Source organism: Hemibagrus wyckioides, linkage group LG02 (genome assembly GCF_019097595.1).
Source record: "Hemibagrus wyckioides isolate EC202008001 linkage group LG02, SWU_Hwy_1.0, whole genome shotgun sequence".
Taxonomy (NCBI): Eukaryota; Metazoa; Chordata; class Actinopteri; order Siluriformes; family Bagridae; genus Hemibagrus; species Hemibagrus wyckioides.
This window is the reverse complement of record NC_080711.1, coordinates 10496077-10517980: the sequence shown is the minus strand read 5'-3', so window position 1 is coordinate 10517980 and position 21904 is coordinate 10496077. Positions and strand designations below refer to the sequence as shown.

Genomic DNA, 21904 nt, shown 5'->3' with positions numbered 1-21904 from the left:
ATCAGCACCGTAAGTGGTGTAATGTCACAAGGGTGCAGCATGTGTGATCTGACCGCAGCTGCCAAAACCAAATTTATTCTGCAGGTCGAAAATACATTTCTGAAAAACATATGAACAATTTAATGTATATCACTGCTATTATTAGTAGTAATTATAATTAAGACGCTTTAATCAGAATATACTACTAACCTATGAACTGAAAAACAATAATAATCAAGATTCAATATTAAAAATCTTTATTAACCTCACTAGTGGACCTGTTTTACGCTGTCTTACGATTATTACTCGTCACACTGTATGAGATGATCATAATAAAATCTTGGCCGAATTTTATAACAGACTGTAATAATGTGTGGTCACCATGCCAGACTGCATAACGAATATCCTCTAATGATTAGACCAGCACAAAGAATTACTTCATTTTGCTTGCATCATCCATCAGCTTGATGGGGCTTGTGCAGAAAACGGGTTTGCAGAAACGAAGGCCTGATAATGTTAAGTATAGAGAAAATGTGTTTTTAAAATGCAATGAGGACGAGTTTGAAGCAGTCGTGGTCAAATTTTCTGACACTGCCAGGTTAAAAATCGGGCAAAAATGTTTTACAGTAAACACGGCTTAAGTCAATCAATTAGTTCAGTGTTTCTCAGACATTTCTGTGTTTTCCCTGCACACAGCTCATCAGATAAATGAGAAGCGTGAACAGGGTTGAAGCAGGCCGGTCAGAGGACAAAAAACACCAAAATGTGCAGGGTTCTGATACTCCAGTACCAGGAATGAGAAATGCTGACTTAAGTAAGCATTTTGAGAACTGTTGCTGGCTATACTTTACCTGTTAACAAAATTAATAAGGCAAGTGTGTATCTGGCTAAAGGTTATATGTTGTTTTAGATCCAACCGGCTAATGAGCAAGAAACACATATGAGTAGAGCAAACAATAAGGCACTCGATTTTCTGCCAAAATATAAATGAATTATGGAGATGTTTGGAGCTCACCAGCTGTAGCAAGGCTGCTATGCGGTAGAGCAGTGCACACTTGCGGAGGAGGGTTGTGTTGGGGGTGGGTGGGGTCGATCCCAGGGCCAGCAGGGCCTCTGTGCTATGGGCCACCGCTGCCTCATACTCCTGCCTCACTAACGATCCAATTGCCTCTTCACATGACTTCTGGGGCCTCCTGTCCTCCATGACTCTGGGACAGAGTATCTGAAGAGGAGAAACACAGCGAGATGTTCGAGCAGTGACCAAAGCCGGAATGGACAGTTTTCAGGAAACCACATCATACAATCTTTGCATACAAGTTCTGATTTGTTGACACAGCTACTTTTCCTGTTACTGAAAGGTTCAGGAATTTTCCATGCTCTACCTATGCATGCATGGGACTTCTCCAGGTTTTCTTATTGATCTCATAATAACATGAGAGTTGGATTAGTGGCTCTAAATTGAGAATGTGAACATGTGTGTGCCCTGGACTGAACAGAGTACAGTCCCATCCAGACTGTATCCCCGTTTTACACTACATGTATCTCTGGATTCACATGAAATCCTTAACCAGGATAAAGTAGTTACTGAAGATGAATGAGTGAACAGATCATACACGACTTGATTGCATTTTTTCAATTTAAGCCCCACCTAAAATCATCCGTGTGTGTTTGCTATGTAGTGTGTAACACAATGCCACTGTGCACTAGATTACCCAAAGCACACTATTAGAGATTAAGTCACTTAAAATGTGCCCTCAACATTTAATGTATTTGCACTAAGATTAAAAGTATTGGCACTAATAATTTTGTAATAGGTCGTATTACACAATTACAACAAAATCGCTGCACTTGGTGCTCATCCTGAGAACGAATCCAACAGCTTTATACCATTTGTGTAAAAACTATAAAATTTCACACGGACTATTTCACAGAGAGTATACGCTTCCTGGGACCACCCTAAAGTTGATCACATTCTTGATACAAAGAGCTCCTAAACCTAAAGTCTGAGATGAACCTGATAAACCTGGTAAACCTAGAAAACATCAAATACCGAATGATATAAAAATGAGATCTATTTTAAAAAAAAAAAAAAACACGCGCGCACAAACATGTGTGGGCAAGCACTCACGTGTAAGCATGCACACAACCAACCATCCCTTCCAGTATCATCCAAACCACAAAGTGAGCTTTACGTCAAAAAGAAAAAGGGGAAAAAAGAAAAAAAGGAGAGAACTATAAAAAGCTACTGCATGTTGCTGTTGTGTACATACACTGTAGGAAATTTACAGTGCTTTTTTTTGCAGGCAAGAGGTTCCTGAATTTCCTTTTGGAGTTGGACGAGGTTGTATTTAATAACAGCGGTAGACCTCTTTCCAGCTCACTGTGAATGAACCTTGAATAGTTTGAATCTTTTTATATTTCCCACACACCTATTTTAGTTTGTGGGGCAATACTAAATGACCCCTTTTTCCCGCCGAAACAGCGTAAGGAATAAGAATAAGGAAAGTAGCAGCGCTACAACTGGCATTCATGATTTAATGATTTATTTATACACTAAAAAAGAAAAATGGCTACAGAGTTAATCTGATATTGCTGAGCTTCACCAGCAAAAAATGGAAAGAGTTAATAAACTGCTTGCTGCCGAAACTTAAGTGAGAGTACAGTACAGCACGTTTTAATCCATTTTTATCTGTTTAGAGACAATATGTTCATGATAAATCCTTAGTGTCAAGGCTTTCCAGATTTTTAACAAATTGTGACAGCAAGGACTCTGACTACAAAATAATTGGTCAGCTTCAGTAAATCTATATATGTATAAAACATCTGTCAGCATAAATGAAGCAGAAAATGAAAGCAAAATAAGCATGCAGCAGTGGACCTAACGGCTATGTTGTATTTGGCTCCCTCGTTGGGCTTACGCAACTTTTAAAAAACGGTTTGCGTGACTAATGACGCAACATTGAACATTTCATGCTCGCAGTATGTAGAGAGGAGAGTTACCACCTCATATAAACACCACAAAACATCCCGTGTCTCTAGTTTAAAAATAAAATCCTCTCTTTATTTTTATAACCACTAATGATCAGTTAGGCGAAGAATATAGCTGGTCAATAAATATCATTATCATCAAATACCATGATACATTATTCAAGCGTATCTCCCGTTATTATAGACACAGTGATACCGCTGGACTTATTATGCAGTATTATTTTAATTTGTAATGCGGAAATGTCTGTTATGAATATGTATGATCTGATAGGATCTTTTTTTTTTATTGCTTACTACATTTTGCTTTAAAACAAAGTTTCAATAGCCTGATATTTACATTTATGGCATTTGGCAGACACCCGTATCCAGAGCGACTTACATTTTTATACAACTGAGCAGGTGAAGTAGTGGCAACTTAGTGGACCTGGGATTCGAACTCACAACCTTCTGACCGATGGTCCAACACCTTAACCGCTAAGCTACCACATTTCATACCAAAATGCAACTGACATGAAACAGTAAGTTAGAGCTATAAATAATCAAAAACAGCTTTAATTTACAATTTACACCACTGCTACAACTCAGACGGACTCCTACTGGTGTTGATATGTTTAAGTTTAAGCTTCATTCCATTTCAGTGATTGGTAGCTGGATATGAGGTTCCGCCCCTTCGAGCATCATAAGGAGAAGCTGTGCAAAGAGTGCAGTTACATAAACAAAAAATGTAATGTAAAAATGTTATGCCCACACACCTACTGAACCCCAGTGAAGCCTGTGCTTCAGATGTGGCTCAAAATGATCCATTAAAAGCCTGTTGTCCCACAATCTTACATCCCACTCAATCACAGTGTAACGGACTCTCCCATAGACACCTAGAGGATACTTCTCTTAAGGGTCTATGGAGCACAGTGCCAGGAGTGGCCGGCTACGCTGTTTTTTTTTGTTGTTTTTTTTACCGAAAACATTTTGGGTTAAATGATGATTTACTATATTGAATTTCACTAAAAGTGATGAATATAGATCCCCTAGGTGAACATTCGATTTATTGTTTAAAGTTTTAGGGGAAATCAGGCTTCCAGGGTGGTCTTCAAGCAAACTGGGACACACAGACACTATACGGCCAGGATACGGAAAAATAACAGTCTACCACGCAGCCTGGTGGGAAAGTGCTATACTACTAACCATTACTTTGACAGAAAGAGACATTATAAGGGTTAGTTTCACCCATGCGCCTGTTTGGGACATCGACTACCTAGACAGTGGCTTTTCTACTGCACTTTTCTTTCCGTGTGTGTGTTTCGACCCACACTGATGATACGGACAATAGCTTGCACTGGTTTCTCCCATCCGAAACTGCTCAGCTGTCCTGGCTAGTTAGTGTACTGTGTATATATTGTATGTTTTTACTCCTCTCACACGGTCACAGACTTTATTTAACTGTCTGGTTCTACTCAGTGCCATATGAGATCAGTGCGATTTCGGCTAGAAAACTACTTTCAGTGAGCATCTGTACATCATCTATAGAAGGAAAGCCCCTTGTGCTTTCTGAGAAACAGTGCTGTTTCCTAAAGTTTTCCACTGGGGTATTTTTTAACGCAAAACCTGAAACAGGTAACATACATGAGGGATAAGCCGTGTAAAGTGTATTTAAAAACAAATAAAGTGCATATAGGGATCACTGTAGGAAGGGACAATCAAGCCCTGATAAAAGCAGCGGTGTGGCTCTGATATCAAAGCCAATGCAAGTCTGAACATCACCCAGCTCCTGAGCGCTATTTAAACTTCATATCTGCGTTAATTAACGGGGAACATACCAAAAAAGGCGACAGGGAGACTAAGAAAAACACAAAGGGCCTATATTTGGATTCCGGGTCAGTTAATAATAGATGTCCCATCATCTGGCGAGGAAAAACAACAACTAGCCTCATTGTAACGGAACACAAAAGCAAAATCACACGACAGGAGAACAAGATCGTGCTGTCGCTCTGAACCACTCCTTAACGTGGATTTCCTGCACCGCACAATAAGCTGAAGCTTGCCGAGCAGACGCTTGGCTACAGTTCTGCTTTACCCAACTGTGATGTCGCCTGTTATAGAGAGCTAGCTCGCTGCGTTATTTTTCTACACCTATATTTAGACAACGTTCCGCCTCGTGTGATGCGATTGGCTAGCACTTCGTCAACACGCGCGCTGAGTTCAATACTATGCAATGGCATCCCAGCGAGCAGGAGCGTGCTAGCCAATCACGGCGCCGGAGGCGGGAGCAGCCGGAAAACGGGTGGGAAAAATACCGCTAGCTGGCCTTGAGCGACTAACGCCCCCGTAGTCGTGTTTACGCAATGTCTGGTACAATGTCCCGGAACGTCCGCGATGTCCGAGCAGTCGGTGCACCGTAAACAACTGCAGAACCGAGACTGAAAACTATTACGTCTAAGTACAAAGTAACGGGACGTGTGAACTAGCAAGCTAAGCTTAGCCAACTAGCTGACGCTAACTATCTTAGCTAACGCTAGCTAGCTAGTTTGTAGGGCTGCGGTTCTGGCCTTATTGTGTACCGAGTCATACTGCAGCTCGCAGCAGTGCTTGTTCAGCTTTTGTTGCACTTTAAGATACCCAACGTTTGTTATTTCAACAGCAACCCCAAACAAGTCGTTGTTATTAATCGGAGAGGAGCGCAGTGAAAAGGTCTCGGAGGAAGTCTGCACTTACCTAGCTTCACTTTCTACGCCATCTTGAATCCACTTGTCAGCCTGTCGCACGGCATTATGGTCAAATATTTACTGCGCGCGGCTTCCTGGAAATACTACCGTCATATAGCTTAATAACACACTGACACTGCCTTACCGTCACCCCCTGGCCCTCATTAGTCCAGCACAAGATTCATTAACGATATAAATGTGTATGGAATATATTTTTGTCAAGATATACAACCCTTACATGCTTATAAACAACTTAAAGGGCGTTTTATTTAACCTAATTGTCATGGTATAGTAAATGAAGGCAATGTAAACATGGGGCCCGAGAGTGTCCAAAAAGTTAACGTCTTGGTATTAACATTTGATGGCTGATATTTGTTGTGAAGGATAAGTTTTTATAACCCTCACATGTCACATGACCCCCTGAAAATATTCTATATTCTATATCTCGACAATGAAAAGATGAGCATTGAACGATGCATTATAATATGATGTCCTTTCGATGAAAAGAAATTCAACAGGACAGGCAGCTCCACACATGATTTCTAGTTATTTAGAAGTTGTTTCTAGTCTATAATGTCCTACTGGGTTTATGTTTTGTTTCTTCTGAATACCAAAAATGCTAATCAGACACGCTTCTGCCAAACTAAAAACTACTAAGGGTAGAGGTGATAGAGAAATTAATCCGTCTCTTTCACGTTTGCTATACGTCTGCTTTTTATATGTCTTTGAACACAACTGTCACTGATATGCTGTATGAGTGTACAGTCTGGGCTAGAGGGAACTCAGCCCCAGCCCCAGTCTTCATTTATTTATGCTTATGACTGTTGGTGGAGCTGTTGCACTTGGTTCTACAAAAGTCCAAATAATCTGCCTTAAGACATTTATTAACAGCAAATAATCTGATGTGAGTGGCAAAAAAAAAAAATGTCTTACACTGATGTATTTTTGCCTTAAAAAGACAAGAGTTAAACATTTTTTCTTGCCAATTTATACCAATCTGTGTCCCATGATTCAAGTATGACTTTGTTCAAATGACTGTATGACTTTGTTTTCCTTATGAAGAAAAAAAAAAGATATCTAATAGCTACACTGTTATAAAAATGTGTTGGCTTCCTGTCAAGAAATCCAAATCCACCCCAGGACAAAACACAACATGCTGTGTTTCTACACCATGAGAGCTGTGGGGTTTTTCCCTATTATTTCACATTACAATTACTTTGCTTTTGCCATAAATGTGACTGACTTATATCTAATATAAGAGATGTAGTATTGGGCATGTAAAAAAACCAGACATCTCTGTTGTGTCAGTGCACATTTTTATTTGACGTGGCCATTGGTTCCTTTTTCTTAACTTCCTCAAGTGACAGATCGAAGAGATAGATGGTAGAGTGAGTGAGAGAGGGAGAGAGAGACAAAGCGAGAGAAAAGCTGCATTTGTAATGATGGAAATGTTATATATACACAGATCAGGCATAACATTATGAGCACTGCCAGGTGAAGTGATTATCTCCTCATCATGGCACCTGTCAGTGGGTGGGATATATTAGGCAGCAAGTGAACATTTTGTCCCTCATGTTGTTGTGTTAGAAGCAGGAAAATGGACAAGCGTAAGGATTTGAGCGAGTTTAACAAGGGCCAAATTGTGATGGCTAGACGACTGGATCAGAGCATCTCCAAAACTGCAGCTCTTGTGGGGTGTTCCCGGTCTGCAGTGGTCAGTATCTATCAAAAGTGGTCCAAAGAAGGATCAGTGGTGAACCGGCGACAGGGTCATGGGCGTTCAAGGCACATTGATGCACGTGGGGAGCGAAGGCTGGCCCGTGTGATCTGATCCAACAGACGAGCTACTGTTACTCAAATTGCTGAAGAAGTTAAAGCTGGTTCTGATAGAAAGGTGTCAGAATACACAGTGCATGACGGGTCAGGGCTGTTTGGGCAGCGAAAGGGGGATCAACACAATATTAGGCAGATGGTCATAATATTATGCCTGATCGGAGTAAATAAATGATGATGATGATGATGGTTATGATGATTACAATTACACCACGACCACCACCACTAACAACAACAACAACAACAATCATCATCATCATCATCGTTGTTGTAACTCTAGGTGGAGTGCATGTTGTCCCTGTGTCTGTGTGGGTTCCCTGCGACCCTGTGTATGATAAGTGAGTGACTGATAGATGAGTGATTATAAAATAATCATGCATGTGTATGTAAACAGTGTAAAATGAGAGATTTTGGCGCCGCCTGCTGGTCGCTGTAGTCTCTGCACTCTGCACTGATCAGCGCGCTGCAGTTGTGTACTCTATCTCACATGCACATCAGACACGGAGCATCCTGAAACAGCGCTGGGAACCCATTCACAGCACAGCTTCTTTTTTTTTTTACAGGACGATAAAAAATATATAAATAAATAAATAAAAGAAAAGAAAGTCATAGTGTTCGATTAGTGACGAGAAAGCAGTGCAAATTTACTCCGTCTTTTGGTGACATTTTGCGTAAAAACCTTGGCAGGATCCAGAACGGGACAGGTGAGGTGTAGGAGCGGAGTGCAAGAACACCGAGCTGAGTTGAAAAGGGCATTAAACCTGTAATAATCTGTACTTTGCCCCTAATTTTTCCTGCAGTCTGTAAACAATATTCTGTTCTTTAGGCAAGCCAACAAAACCTGAACGTGTTTCTGCGCGCGTGCGAGCTGATGAAGAAATCACCCGACAATCATCTCCAGCCTGGGGGACACAGATATTTCTGATTTTCTCATGTTTCACCCGACAAATGCTTCAACTCAACCGTGCAGATAAGCTGTGGCATTGAACTCAAAAGCAACCCTCGCACACACTTACAGGAGGAGGATGTTGATGAAGGAGTACAGAATATGCATGCCGCTCACCGTGGAAGAGGTAATGTTCAATCATTTTTTACTCAAATGCTAGCTTTTATATTTTGTATATATATTTTTTTACAGGCTATAAGTTTACTGTTAAGCTAGAGCAATCACTCACTACGCAGAATATTGTGCTGCAGTAGCTTTTGAACCTTTATTCGGTTTGCATTGAGACAAAGCAATAAAATAGAGTTAAAATGTTTAATCAACCTATTTATCTATCTATTTCCATTCATCACTTACATACACACTGTCATTTGTTTACACTGCTACGTAAATACATTTATTATGCGCTAAACTTTATTATTTGTGGACTAAAGCGATATGACGGTACCGTCCACTAGGTGGTGCTGTTGTAACTTTCCTCCACGAAGCAGCTCTGTTTAAGGAACTGGAAGTTCTTCTGTTAATCCTATAAATCTTTGTGGCTATTGATTAGTGGTATGTAGGGTATATATGATGTAGGATAGCGTGCAGTTGGACAAGACAAAATAAGATTTCAGGCTTTAGTTTGCAGTTTGAAATGATTAGGAAACTAGTGGGTGCTCCATAAGGGGGGAAGAAAAAAAAAGTTTAGCCATAGTGCCAAACAGAGCCGTAGGTCTGGTGTCAGTGTCAGGTGCCTGTCTGACTCTTTGAACTATCATTCCATCACTATTACATAAGCTTAAATACTTTACCACGAGGGGTTACCGCGTTTGAACACTTCCTTGAGCAGTCAGAGGACCCCTGTGCTCGGACCCCTGGGTAATTGCCGGCTTTGCTCGTCCTGAAGCTACACCTCTGGCTTCGTTATTTTTAATCATCCTGTTCCTTTACGGCTGTAAGGACTCGTGTGCCTGCTGAAAAATCCAACACCGTCTGACAAGCTTGACTGCCAGAACACAGTCTGAGCTGGACAAGCTGATAGACCATCTCTGCCAAGCTAGCTAGTGGTGGTATAAAGGAAAGAGTTTCTGAGTTATCACTACTAATTACTACTTACATTGTAGAGATGCTGGTTTTAAGAGAACAATGTAACTGTAAGACAATCTCCCCAAAACAATTATTTAACAATTAATCAAGTAATTAATAAAAGCTGGAACAGACTACCAGCTGGCAAAAATGGTCTACCAGTTTGACCAGCTCTGCCTTTGGTTTCACAGCCTATGGCTGGACAGACCAAGCGGGCTGATTTTTAACAAGGTTGGATACAGTACAAGGTGATTCTGGGAACGGTGAGTGCTTCAGGCAAAAAATGATATATTATGTTTTGCCAGGTTGCAAAATAGAGACTGCTTAGGTCAGATTCGGTTCAGACACTTGAAACTATCATTACACAACTATCACACAGGCCAAAACAGCACCTTTGCTAATATTTAAGAATTTGTATCAAGCTTAAATATAGCAGTGTACACTGGAAGGTCATTTCCATGGTGCTTGGACCACTGGGCAACTGCTTGCTTTGCCTCTCCTGAAGTGGTATTTATAATTTATTATCACTGTGTTACTTTACACTTTTCAGGAATTGTGTGTGTGTGTGTGTGATGATGATTCTGTGATTCGTGTGCTTTGTGGGCTACTACTGGGATGGAGAACCAAAAGAATGAGCTATTTTATAAACACCATCTATTATGTTTTAGTGTTAGTTGTATTGAAGGTTTGATGAATCAAGCGCTCACTGTTCCTAAAAGACAAACAACTGAAATCATTGATGCTGTAAAACCTCCATTTAATTTCCTTAATGCTCTTAAAGTTTCCTAGAAAGTTACTGGGTTTTCTTGAGTGTAAAAGATTAAAGTGTTAATTGATTCCCCCCCCCCCACACTGCTCCCTGACATATCTGCAGGGTCGTGTTTTCCTGATGTTTATGTTTGTATTCAGTTTTCAGAGGCACCGTTTTCTTTAAAAAAATTGTACCTGGAGCACAAGTTCACCTGATGTGTAAAGAACTGAGAGAAATCTCCTTTTCTGCACCACTGGCAGACAGCAGCTACGCTTGCTGCAGGGACGTCAGTTCAGGTGATGAGAGGCTAATTGGTTTCTAGGAACTGATATCAAATACAAAGTGTTTTCTAAGTTGAGGAGTTAACGACTGCCAAAACATGAAGGTTAAAAGCTGTAATCATGAAAGTTGTCAATTGTAAGCGACATATTGAAAATATGTTGTTTGGACTGATTTTGTATTTATATTAATTATTATTAATTAATTTATTATTATTAATAATAATAATAATAATAATAATAATAATAATTATTATTATTATTATTATTATTATTATTATTATTAATTTGTTTATTTTATTTTATTTCTTGCCTGGATTTGCAAAGCTGATTTTTTTTCCTGGAAAGTCAGCAGCCTCTGTGACAAGCAGCACGTAAAACAAGTCTCTCTGCCAAATAATTCCTAAATTATTAAATAATATGTAAGATATGAGCTTTCATGGCGAGGGCGACATCACAGTCCTCAGTGAGTTATACTGTATTTTGCCCAAACGTAATTGTGTGCCTTTGAAATTCATAGTTTTGTCGAGATATAAAGTACATTTATGAATACTAATTTATTAATATTGTTTAAACTGAGATTTATCAGTTGTTTTAGCATTCCTCAGCCACTCTTTGGCTTTTGGCTCTTTGGCTTATTCATCAGGAGCAACTCTTAATGGTCCTGTGTAAAAAACCTACATCATGGTTTCCCTTTCAGAAAAGTAGAACCCATTTTAAGGACAGATACCATGTGAGGAAACCTTTTTAAAATGCTTCTGTCCTATAAAATATACTTCTGTCATCCTGTATAGCATGTGTGAGTGTGGCTCAGTTTTAAACGGCGCTCAGTACGTTTAGCCGATTCTGTGAATTTTAATTGTCTCAAAGGGAGGTTTGATATGAGCAATTAAAACATAATGGCTCACCATAATGAGTAATAAATCAACGTCATCGTCCCTTTTTCCTTTGCAAATTAATTTCAAATGACTATATTTTGATTTGAGGAAGTCATTGTACCGTGATAAGTGTCTGTGTTATAGGGAAAACCCTGCTGTTTTACACTCTCAATAGCTTTATTCACATGCAAGCTAAAGCAGAATATGCTAAAATTCTTCACCAAGAAGGAATAAAGTAGGTCCTTCAAAACTCTGGAGCTTCTCTTATTCAATGCAGTGCATTTGTGCACTTGGGTTTTAAACATCTCTCATTACTCCATAGGTGTAATGCATGAAGCCCCTGATCTTAGGCTTTGTGTATGTGTGTGTGTGTGTGTGTGTGTGCACGTATGAATGAGTTGATTCATTGACAGGCCGTTTTCATGTGAGGTATAAATATGAATAATATTTCATACTGCCTGGTAACAGCACTGTTGTGATGGAAATAGACTCAATGCCCAAAGTAGTAACTGCGTTTATGGCAGTGTGTGTGTGTGTGTGGCAAAATAGGGATATATAAACGACGTAAGGAAAGGCTATTTGCAACCCGGAAATACTTGACCTGCCCAGCAGTAGCTGAACTTTAAACACTGTTTTAAATGCTAGTGTGTTTTGCAGATGTGAGCTCGCAGCAGTGGAACATTGTGTTCCAACTGAGGTGCAATGATTTGGAAACAAACACGCAGCTAAGATCAACAGCCTTGAATGTAATTCACAGGATTATATAGCAGAACTCAGCCTGTAACTCTAGATGCCATTTTGTCTCATGTAGTCGTTTGTTCCGTCTACTAGCCATGTTTTGAGCTGTTTTCTCCTTAAAGGTTTATCCCAGCATGTTAGAAAGTACAGGCGGATGTGTAATGACAATTGTTTCTACTGTATTTAAAACATTATTGTGTAGTTCATTTCACTGTCTGTACCGCTTATCCGATCTATCCTCGGGTCACGGGGAGCCTGTGCCTATCTCAGGCGTCATCGGGCATCAAGGCAGGATACACCCTGGACGGAGTGCCAACCCATCACAGGGCACACACACACACACTCATTCACTCACGCAATCACACACTACGGACAATTTAGAGACTCCAATCAGCCTAGTAACATGTCTTTGGACTGTGGGAGGAAAGCGAAGCACCCGGAGGAAACCCACCAAGCACGGGGAGAACAGGCAAACTCCACACACACAGTGAGCGGGAGCGAGACTCGAACCCAGGATGCTGGAGGTGTGAGGCGAACGTGCTAACCACTAAGTGTGTAGTCTATATTTGTCATTAAATTAATTGTATGCTACTACTGTGATTGTTTAGTTACCGCTAGCCACATGGTGCATTTATATTAAGTGTCGTCCATACTTGCAAAAAACATTGTGTCTGCTATTAATTCTTTTTTATCAGAGGACAAAAAATGGGTTCTGTGCCTGTTTTGGTGTCCATGTTCAGCAGTTCAGTTTCTTTGTCCTATCACACTCCACAGTGGTGAGTAATGACTCATATAAAAGTGGACACTCAGAACTTTAAGAGAAGTATTTCTGTTTATATCCAGCGTAGTAGGGGAAATATTTTCATAGAAAAGGTTAGTTTGGTTTTTGTTTTTTGTTTTTTTTACACAAATGTTTATATCTTCAAAGTCAATGGTTATATCAAACCCATTTCTTCTCACTGAGATGCCTCAAGCGCTTGCATCTAAAATTCGAAGGCGTTATCTTCAACCAAACATTCAGTGTAAGGCTATCCAAACAGAGGTAAAAACACCTCACACTGAGTCCTGACTCATTTTATATCAGACTTTTATGGGGACATCCTGAACCATGGTTTGAAATCCTTAAGCATGGCATAGCAAAAAAAAAGGCCTTATACTGACTATACTACAACCGATCAAGAAAACTAGCCAGCAAGAAAAAAAATTCTTCTTATTTTGTCTTGTTGCAAAAATCCCACTGAGTCTCAGTGTTCAAAACGTTTTCTGTAGGAAAGTGCAGAAAGCAATCGATTTGCAGCAGTCCAAAAACAAGGTTTTCAGTTCTAATACTCATGCCCTCTTCTTTTTAATCATATTTGTTCAGAAATCTTTTCTATTTTAATTCCCTTGTGTGAGGCCTCAATTTTGTCTTGCAAGCCTTACAATGCTTACATACAAAATTGAAGCCATGGTTTCCATTGTTTTGCTCACTGACCCTGTTTTCTTCCCAGAGTCAGCCTTAGTCAATAATTCTGTATCAGCCCCAGGACTTTTTTCTCCAGCATCAGATTCAAGCTCTATTCCTCACCCTGTATCACCTTCTATCCAATCACTTATCCTGATCCTTATTTCAGGTGAGTCACAGTAGGGTTTAGTGTTTACTGTTTTTGCCTTTAACTTGTTTACTTGCTTTGTGATTACGGACTTATCTTTGTTGAGCATGTCTGCCTGGTTCTTGTAAAGATCCAATCCAAAGAATACATCAATACATCAAATTGATGTACAGTGTGTATGAGTCCCTCATAAGGTTTTACACTGAAATGATTTTTTAATGGAAACACCGAATGTAATTCAAATGTAGTCGGAACGACTTCCGAGTGTGAAAGAATCCCAACGTTTATCCGATCGCAATCCTATTCAGGAAGAAGAAAAAAAAAATCACTGATTAAGGTGAGGTTTTAAAGAACAAGAGCTTTCTTTCAGGCATGGCTGACTGGTGTGACCTCACTTGCACTAGTCCACAGCTTGACTGAACAGCTGGATAAGTAGAGGAGCAATAGGGGTTTTTTTCTGTAAATGCTTCTAAATTACAGACTCTTTTGTTTGAAGAGCATACAGAGTTTGTCTTACTTTGTAGTCATGGATACCGTGTGTAAACCACAGGGGTGAAGAAGGTCAAGCCCCAAAAGATATCCTTTGTTACTCCAAATAAACCAGGTTTTTAAATCATTGTAACCACAGTTTAAAACAAAACAAAAGATTGCATGGTTTTACCCGTAGTGGTGTCTTTGATGGACACCAGACACCACAAAACTCATGTGCCACACAGTTAACACTATGTTGTGTGCACCCCAGTATCCGGTGCAAAGCAATCACAGGTATGTTGCAGTGCTGAGACGAATCAGGCCACAACACAAATACAGAGCCAAGGACTGAGAGCAGGACATTTCACACCTCACTTTCAGAAAGAACATTTGACCGTACAGAGTCGACTGTCTGAAACACAGAACAGAGCACAAAGCAAAGCTAAAAGCATCTGGCTGCTATTGGTTTTGAATCAGGCGTGAAAGACCATGATCAGGAAAATCTATGCGCTCGAGCTAGCAAGAGCTCTGATGAATGGACTCAGTATAAACAAGTGCCCTGTGATGGGCTGCCATCTGATTTAAGTCGTATTTCTTCCTGATTTTATTTATTGACCCAGAGGTACCCATTCTGTTTAACTTCACCCACAAATTCCTTTTCATTTAATACAAAATTCATTTGAATTCTATGCACTGCATATGCTTAATGCACATGATATAACATCCTACTAGTGCACTATATGAGCATTGCATTTATATTTGTGACTTATTATAAAAAGTAATGGAGAAATGTAGTATAATTTATTTTATTCCTTGCCATTTTACTAAAAATTACTCTTACAAGCTTCAATTATTAAAAACGATAGAGAACCAAAAGATATCAGATTGTATTCATGTACTGAATAAAATAAGCCTTCTCCCATATCAGCTTACAGCTTTACATTTCTATTTCATTTCAAACCTTATCAATTACATATGCCTCTTGGCAAAGAAATTCATTATGTGGATTCTTTTCACATACTTGTATAGAACCCAAAGCATGATTTTAACCCGCTACTGTGTTGGGAAGACTGACCTTTCCAGATCCATTATTTTCATTGGCATTGCTTTGCTAAAGAAAAATCTGTTTCCTTCCATAGAAGCATCAGGCATGACTCAAATCTCAATTTGTCAGTAGTTCCACTGTTCTGTTTTCAATTGCTATCAAATACCTATGCATCATTTTATTATAAAAGACTGGCAGCATACAAAACCCTATGTGCCTGATAATGTACTTGACCTACGCAGATCCCTCAGGCTTATCCGAAGCCAGCGCTCCAGGATGTGGCACAGTGGATAGATTATGAACAGGTTTTCTCCTAAGCCAGTATCGCCAAGACAGGCCCATTTGGGAATTAAGAGTTAAATAGCTTGCCTGCTGGACTGAGCCACAGTGGACCTGTTGTGCTAATTTCTGTCTGTCACAGCACTGTGGTCTCAGGAAAGTTTCCATCAGCTGCAGTCGATTCGCTGCTTGGCATTCCCGTCCCTGTGGGTCTCCCTACGAGAAGCATTTAACCTTAAACCATGTTTTCAGCATACCTCCTGGCAAGATGACAGGAAAACAAGGGATGCAAATGTAGGTGGGAAACATTTATGGGGCGTGTGAAGCCAAATATATCACAGCAAGGCATGATGGGCAGCAGGAGCAGCTGGTCAGCTTCTCAAATTAATGACACTTTAGCAACACATCAACATAGGCGATATAATGGAGGTGTACAAAGGGTGCATAATGAATTAAAAACATGAAATCTTTATACTACAAATTCACTAAATTGTCCCTAGTTGTGAATAAGTAAAATGTGTGTGTGTGTCCATCCCATCCAGGGTGTTTTCTGCCTCACCCAACCAAAATCCTGACCAGATTAACATGATTACTTGAGAATGAATGAATGCATAATTATATATATATATATATATATATATATATATATTACAAATATATATACAAAGTACAAACCAGTTACCTAACTAGATACTTCAACGCTTTTAAATATACAATCAAATAATAAAAAAAACCCTGCATGCTTCATTTACAGGAACACATTCAACCATTTCTGCATTTTCCCATGTTGTGCTTACATATTTAACACCTTTTTTTTTATAGATCAGGGAAAACCCAAGCAATACAAGTTGATGCATATCTCTGGTACTTCATTTTTAAATAGTAACAGAATGAGTAATATTTTCTCAAGGTTTCAAGATCAGAACGATTGCGTCTCTGTGTCTTCAAGCCTATATAGGTTCTTTGTGCACTGCATATGTGGAAATCTGTAAAAAAAACCCAGTTCTACTGGGTTAAACTCCTATTTAATGAATAAGCAATGTTTTGTCTGCTTTGTTTATTAATGGGAGTATTGTTTTAGATGCCTCAGAGTGGGTTACTGTTTCAAATGAGTACTACTCTACTACTATGTGCATTCTTGCTCATTTTACAGTAGACTTGAATTGATACCTTGAATAGGTTGTGTGTGATATGACATGCTGCCAGTGCTTTTGATACATGGCAAACGTTCATGGACACCTGACCATCATGCCCATATGTGGGCATTTCCCAAACTGTTGGAAGTATACAACTGTATAGGATGTATTTGAATGCTGTAGTATTACAGTTTATCTTTACTGGAACTAAACAGCTAAAAACCTGTTCCATCATGGCATTGCCCAATGCACAAAGTGAGGTCCATGAAAAATGGAGTTGAAGAACTCAAATGGCCTTCACAGAGCTCTGACCTCAATTCTGTTCAACACCTTTGGGATGAACTGGAATGATGACTGTGAACCAGGCCACCTCATCTGACATTAGTGCTCATGGGCAAATTCCAAAATCAAGTAGAGATAGGTCTTGAATTTCCTGACAGACAGACCACTGACGGTGGGAATCAGCCATCAATTTCCAAGGTCTCTCACTCTCAACACCGGGCCTTCCTCAACTCAACACATACTCATACAGTATGCTGATGACAGTGCTGTGGATCTACAACAATGACAGAAAGGCCTATCTGGAGGAGGCTGAAAACCTCACACTGTGGTGTCAGCTCAGCAAACACTGACAAGACAAAGGAGCTGGTTGCCAAATTTAGGAAGACGTGCAAGAGTATTGATATACAGCACACTCTATATCAGTGGGACCCCAGTGGAATCCTGCACTTCAAATATCTGGGAGGTCTGATATACGAGGACTTAACTTAGTCAGCACACACCGAGATGGTGGTGAAGAAGGTGCAACAGCACAGAGCACTGCTACAGATCAGATTGCCCTTTCACATCCATACCTTGTTAAACAGGAGCACCACTGAAAGCATCCTGACAGGCCACATCGCTGTGTAGTATGAAGCCACAATCAATCTGTACCACAGAGCCCTGAAAAGGGTGGTGCAATTTGCCGAGTGTACCACTGGTGAACATTTGCCAGACCTGCAGGACATCTACATCCTGCAATGCAGAGATAATTCCATGAGGGCAATCAAGGACTCTGTCATTTGAAGGTGCATTGGGTAGAATTTAAAACTACGGTGTTCGGCAGCGTTCCCTGACATCAGTTTGGTAGCTAGCTAAGAAATGATCCATCATATTGTGCTTGACCATTTACAACCCAAATTAGCAAATAGTGCAAAATACAGAGGGTGAGTTTTAAATTTTTAGGCACACAAGCTGCTCACATGCTGTATGTGGTGCTCATAAGCACTTGTCTCATTCTACTTACACACATACTGGTATGTTTTTGTAGTTATTGATCCAAATGGTTTACCAAAATCATCTTCTTTGCAGCCAGCCATTGCATCTTGGACATGCAATACACAGATGAAATTTATTTGATTTCTTTTGGCATATTTTTTGTAACAGATTGTGTTTCCCCCCTAGAATCTAGTGATGCTAGCTGTATAGTACTAGATTCTTAAATGTTTGCTTTGCTGAGCAGACAACACAGGGGTTTATCAAATGGCCCTTTATAGGGCATGGCCAACAAAATAAAATATTTGTAATAGAAAAAAATCATGTACAGTATTCAGCATAAAGCACTCATTTATTGTATTGCCAGTGATGCCTCCATAGTGCTTATGATTAATGTCCCTAGGGCAGATTCTGATCATGATATGAGAGAGACCAGAAGCTGACTCTACATCCTGAGACCTCATATTCTACCCTGGTGTTGTAGGAATAAAAATCTAAGGTTCATTAATGTTCATTGTTGTTCTGGGTTGTCCCTCTCAGAACAGCTAATGAAGTGGCTCAATTCTAATCAAATCAGTGCTTCATAGTCCAGGGAAAATCTCTGCCCTGTGATTGCCCTTTCTTTCTCATTTCTGTCCCTCTTTAAGGTTTAATTTGAAGCAGTGAGGTGGGGAAACCTGCCAGTGGCATCAGCATGTATAATAGCGGAGTCCCAAGGCATCAGATCTGGGCTCAATTAATGCTGGACTGATTGAAAACGAACGTTTTTGCATAGAAATGGCTCATAGTTGGTACTAGCTCACATCAGAAAGCTGCCGAAAGATAATTTATTAAAGAATATTAAATACAATCAAAAAATGATTAAATAATATTATTTTGTATTAAAGTATTAAATGAGACTTGGCAAATTTCAACTGTATTATCTTTTTATGAAAGTAATACAGCAGGAGTTATCATTGATAGAATGAAGACAGGCTGCGAAGAAGGTGAGGAAGTTTCACATAAAATGAACTACTTTCAAAGAGATGAGAAGTTGTGAATGAAGTAACTTGAACATTTGACACTGAGTCAAGTAGCTATCATATGCTGCAAATTAGATGTGAAAATATATTGGTGCTTTACAAAGTACCCAGGAGACATCTTTGTGTAAAATATTAAATGCTAAAATAACTAATAAATAAAATAACTATTCAGATATTATTTATAGTTAAATCCCAAATGAACAGCTTGGGTATAATAAATAGAGACAAAATAGATAGATAGATAGATAGATAGATAGATAGATAGATAGATAGATAGATAGATAGATAGATAGATAGATAGATAGATAGATAGATAGATAGATAGATGGAAGATAGATAGATACTTTATTCATCCCAATGGGAAAAGATCAAACAGCTTTCTTATAAATTATGACTCAGTCTGAAGCAGTCTATAAATTCTAGTCTGCTATCTTCCTTGTGAAGTTTTTTACTAGCCTTACTCGCTTCACTGCAGTCTTCAGTGGTTGCTAAATAAAGACAGGCTTACACAAGCTATGTATGTTTACATGATTTCTGACAGGATTTCTTCATGCAATCTATATTAAAATGCCTTAGAAATGACACAGTGATCGATTTCTAGCCAGCTCTGGATATCTTTGTTCTAAGTTATGCTTAGCAGTTAGCATCTTTAGTGTGTTAATGCTATTTTAGAGGCTAGTATACTTAGCTATTTAGATTTCTCATCTAGATATGGTTAATGTTGTCAGTGACCTTAATAGTAATTAGAAACTTTCTTATCTAGTTTTTTTGTATCGTCTGGTGTTTTCTGTGATGAGGTTAAAGAATGGTCGTGTCTTGTTTGTAAATAAGTTTGAGTCTGTTTTGGTCAGCTCAGTTGAGGTGAGTAAATTAGCTTTTAGTTGAAGTTTTGCTTTTGAAATTCAAGTTTGAAGTTTTGTGTTGTGAAATTAAAGGTAAGGTTGAAACATTTATACTGGAGTAAAGTACAGTGGTACCTCGGTCCTTCAAATTATCGGGTCAATTTGACCTCGGTGTACGAAAATATTTTAGGTGTACGACTCGACATTTCGAAACAAAATTCGAACGAATGTTAATGTGAACTGTATTTTCAGTTTTCGAAAATATTTTTCTGTTTAACGCAGGCCAGCTCTGAAACTAACTTTCTCGCCACATGTTTAAGTCTTTTGAGAATTCATTACACCCTGAAAAACAAGAGGACAGAAAATATATCCAGCAATACAAATCTAAAATAGCAGTGGCGTATCAGCTCACAGGCACCTGAGCCCTCAAACATTCAGGCATAAATAGAAAGATATGGCATCTTCTTGGTATCTCCAATTTGTTCACAATACTTTCCACCTCGCCCACAGAAAAGCAAAATCTTTGCTGCTAATAAAAATAGATAAGTGTGAGTATGTGGCTCTGCTAAAAGCAGTTCAGTTCACATGTTTTTTGGCAGGTCATGCTTCACTTTGCAGTTCACTTGGAAAATGGTGCTATGTTTAACACCTACTCTACCTCTCCTGGAGGTGAAGCAGTGCATGTCGGTAGTTATGGTTGCTTAGTTATAAAGAATACTAAACTTTATTAGGTAATCTCTATTTCTTTCCCAGCTCTAAGGAAACCTAGAGCTCACTCAATCAGTCAGACCACAGGAACAAGGTCAAGCCAGGCTTCATTATTGCTGTTTTGCCATACATGGTGGATAGCACCTCCCTACAGACAAAAGCAGCAGATGTCTGAGTAGGCGAGATGGAGTCCAGGATGAAAACACCATGCTGACAACGCCACCTGTGCAATGCTTCTTATCCAGGAGGCAACAGGATTGCTGAGCTAGAACTCATCCTTTAGTTGTCCTTAAAGGTATAACAGTTGATTTGTTTTATTTCTTTCTAGTACAGATAAACCTGTAAAATATGATTGTAGATGATTTCTAAGTTAGTTCAAGCTCAGGAGTATTATATTGCTGAGAATTTGAGCTGACAGACATCTTGTTGGCACTAACAACAGCGTTGAGGAACTGAAAAATCTCTCTAAAATCATAAGTTAACTTAATGATCTAACAGTTAAGCCCTGGTCAGCATCTTAAACACAGTGAAGGAAAGGAACTCAACTTACCATAGCACAGAAAGTGCACAGAAACCCCAGGGAACATTGTGATATCACTGGGGCAGTGTCCCGTCAAGGAAACGTTTTTAATCGAAGTTCCTGCTGAAGTGACACACAGCAGCCCTCACTGTGCCCCCCCCCAAAAAAATCAATATCTGTTTAACATCCATTCAGCACGCATGCGCTGTTCATCTCTGCTGTCACTATCAAACCTGCATAATGATTTGTCTCTCAGCTGACCAATTAGTAAAAAAAATGGTTTGACTATTCATCCTCACTGGGCAGTTCACACTGATTTGCTTAGTTGTTTTTTGTTTTTGTTTTTTTTATCTCAGAAAGATCTGCATGAATTGTGAACTAAAAGGCATGAGATTCATAGTGATGCCCTTTAAGGGAATGTTCTAGCGTTCTTGGAGTTTTACTCGGTAGGCATGCAGTGATTGTTGTCATTAGTGTTGATTGGGTTACTGCCATGAGCACTCAATTATTCCAGGCATATGTTACCACAGCTGGTGAGAATGTATGTGTGTGTGTGTTTGTGTTTATGAGAGAGCGCTCAGTATTTTCCATCAACACTTAAATGTGTACTCAGCAAAAGAAGTCACCGGTTTCTGAATGGATGTCTACAAAGCAGCGAAAGCAAGACACAATAAAACATTTACAAAACCAAAACATTCATTAAAAAAATTCACACATTTATCTTTTTTAACACAATTCACAATAGTGTTTTTTCCCCCAGATGCAAACTCCTACATATCATACACTATTTATGATATATATTGTGCAACAATGACCAAAGAGGAAGTGGAGAGCCAGGTTTTCTTTGACTGCGCATAGATGCTCACTACACAACTACTCA

At 39.3% G+C, this 21904-nt stretch overlaps 2 protein-coding genes across 5 annotated transcripts in view; one reads left to right on the top strand and one right to left on the bottom strand.

The window, feature by feature from the left end:
• Positions 1-5750, bottom strand: part of helz (helicase with zinc finger) — a 38552-nt gene extending 32802 nt beyond the window's left edge. For all 4 annotated transcript variants that reach the window (XM_058410750.1, XM_058410767.1, XM_058410759.1 and 1 more), the window contains exons 1-2: positions 5677-5750; positions 995-1201 (exon numbers count right to left, since the gene is read on the bottom strand). In XM_058410750.1, coding sequence (XP_058266733.1) covers positions 995-1183 — 189 coding nt within the window. In that variant the 5' untranslated portion in view covers positions 1184-1201; positions 5677-5750. The remainder of the gene's footprint in view (positions 1-994; positions 1202-5676) is intronic.
• A 2231-nt stretch (positions 5751-7981) lies between these two features.
• Positions 7982-21904, top strand: part of pitpnc1a (phosphatidylinositol transfer protein cytoplasmic 1a) — a 64177-nt gene continuing 50254 nt past the window's right edge. Inside the window, exons 1-2 of the mRNA XM_058374661.1 lie at positions 7982-8203; positions 8326-8572. Of these exons, the coding sequence (XP_058230644.1) occupies positions 8525-8572 (48 nt within the window). The 5' untranslated portion in view covers positions 7982-8203; positions 8326-8524. The remainder of the gene's footprint in view (positions 8204-8325; positions 8573-21904) is intronic.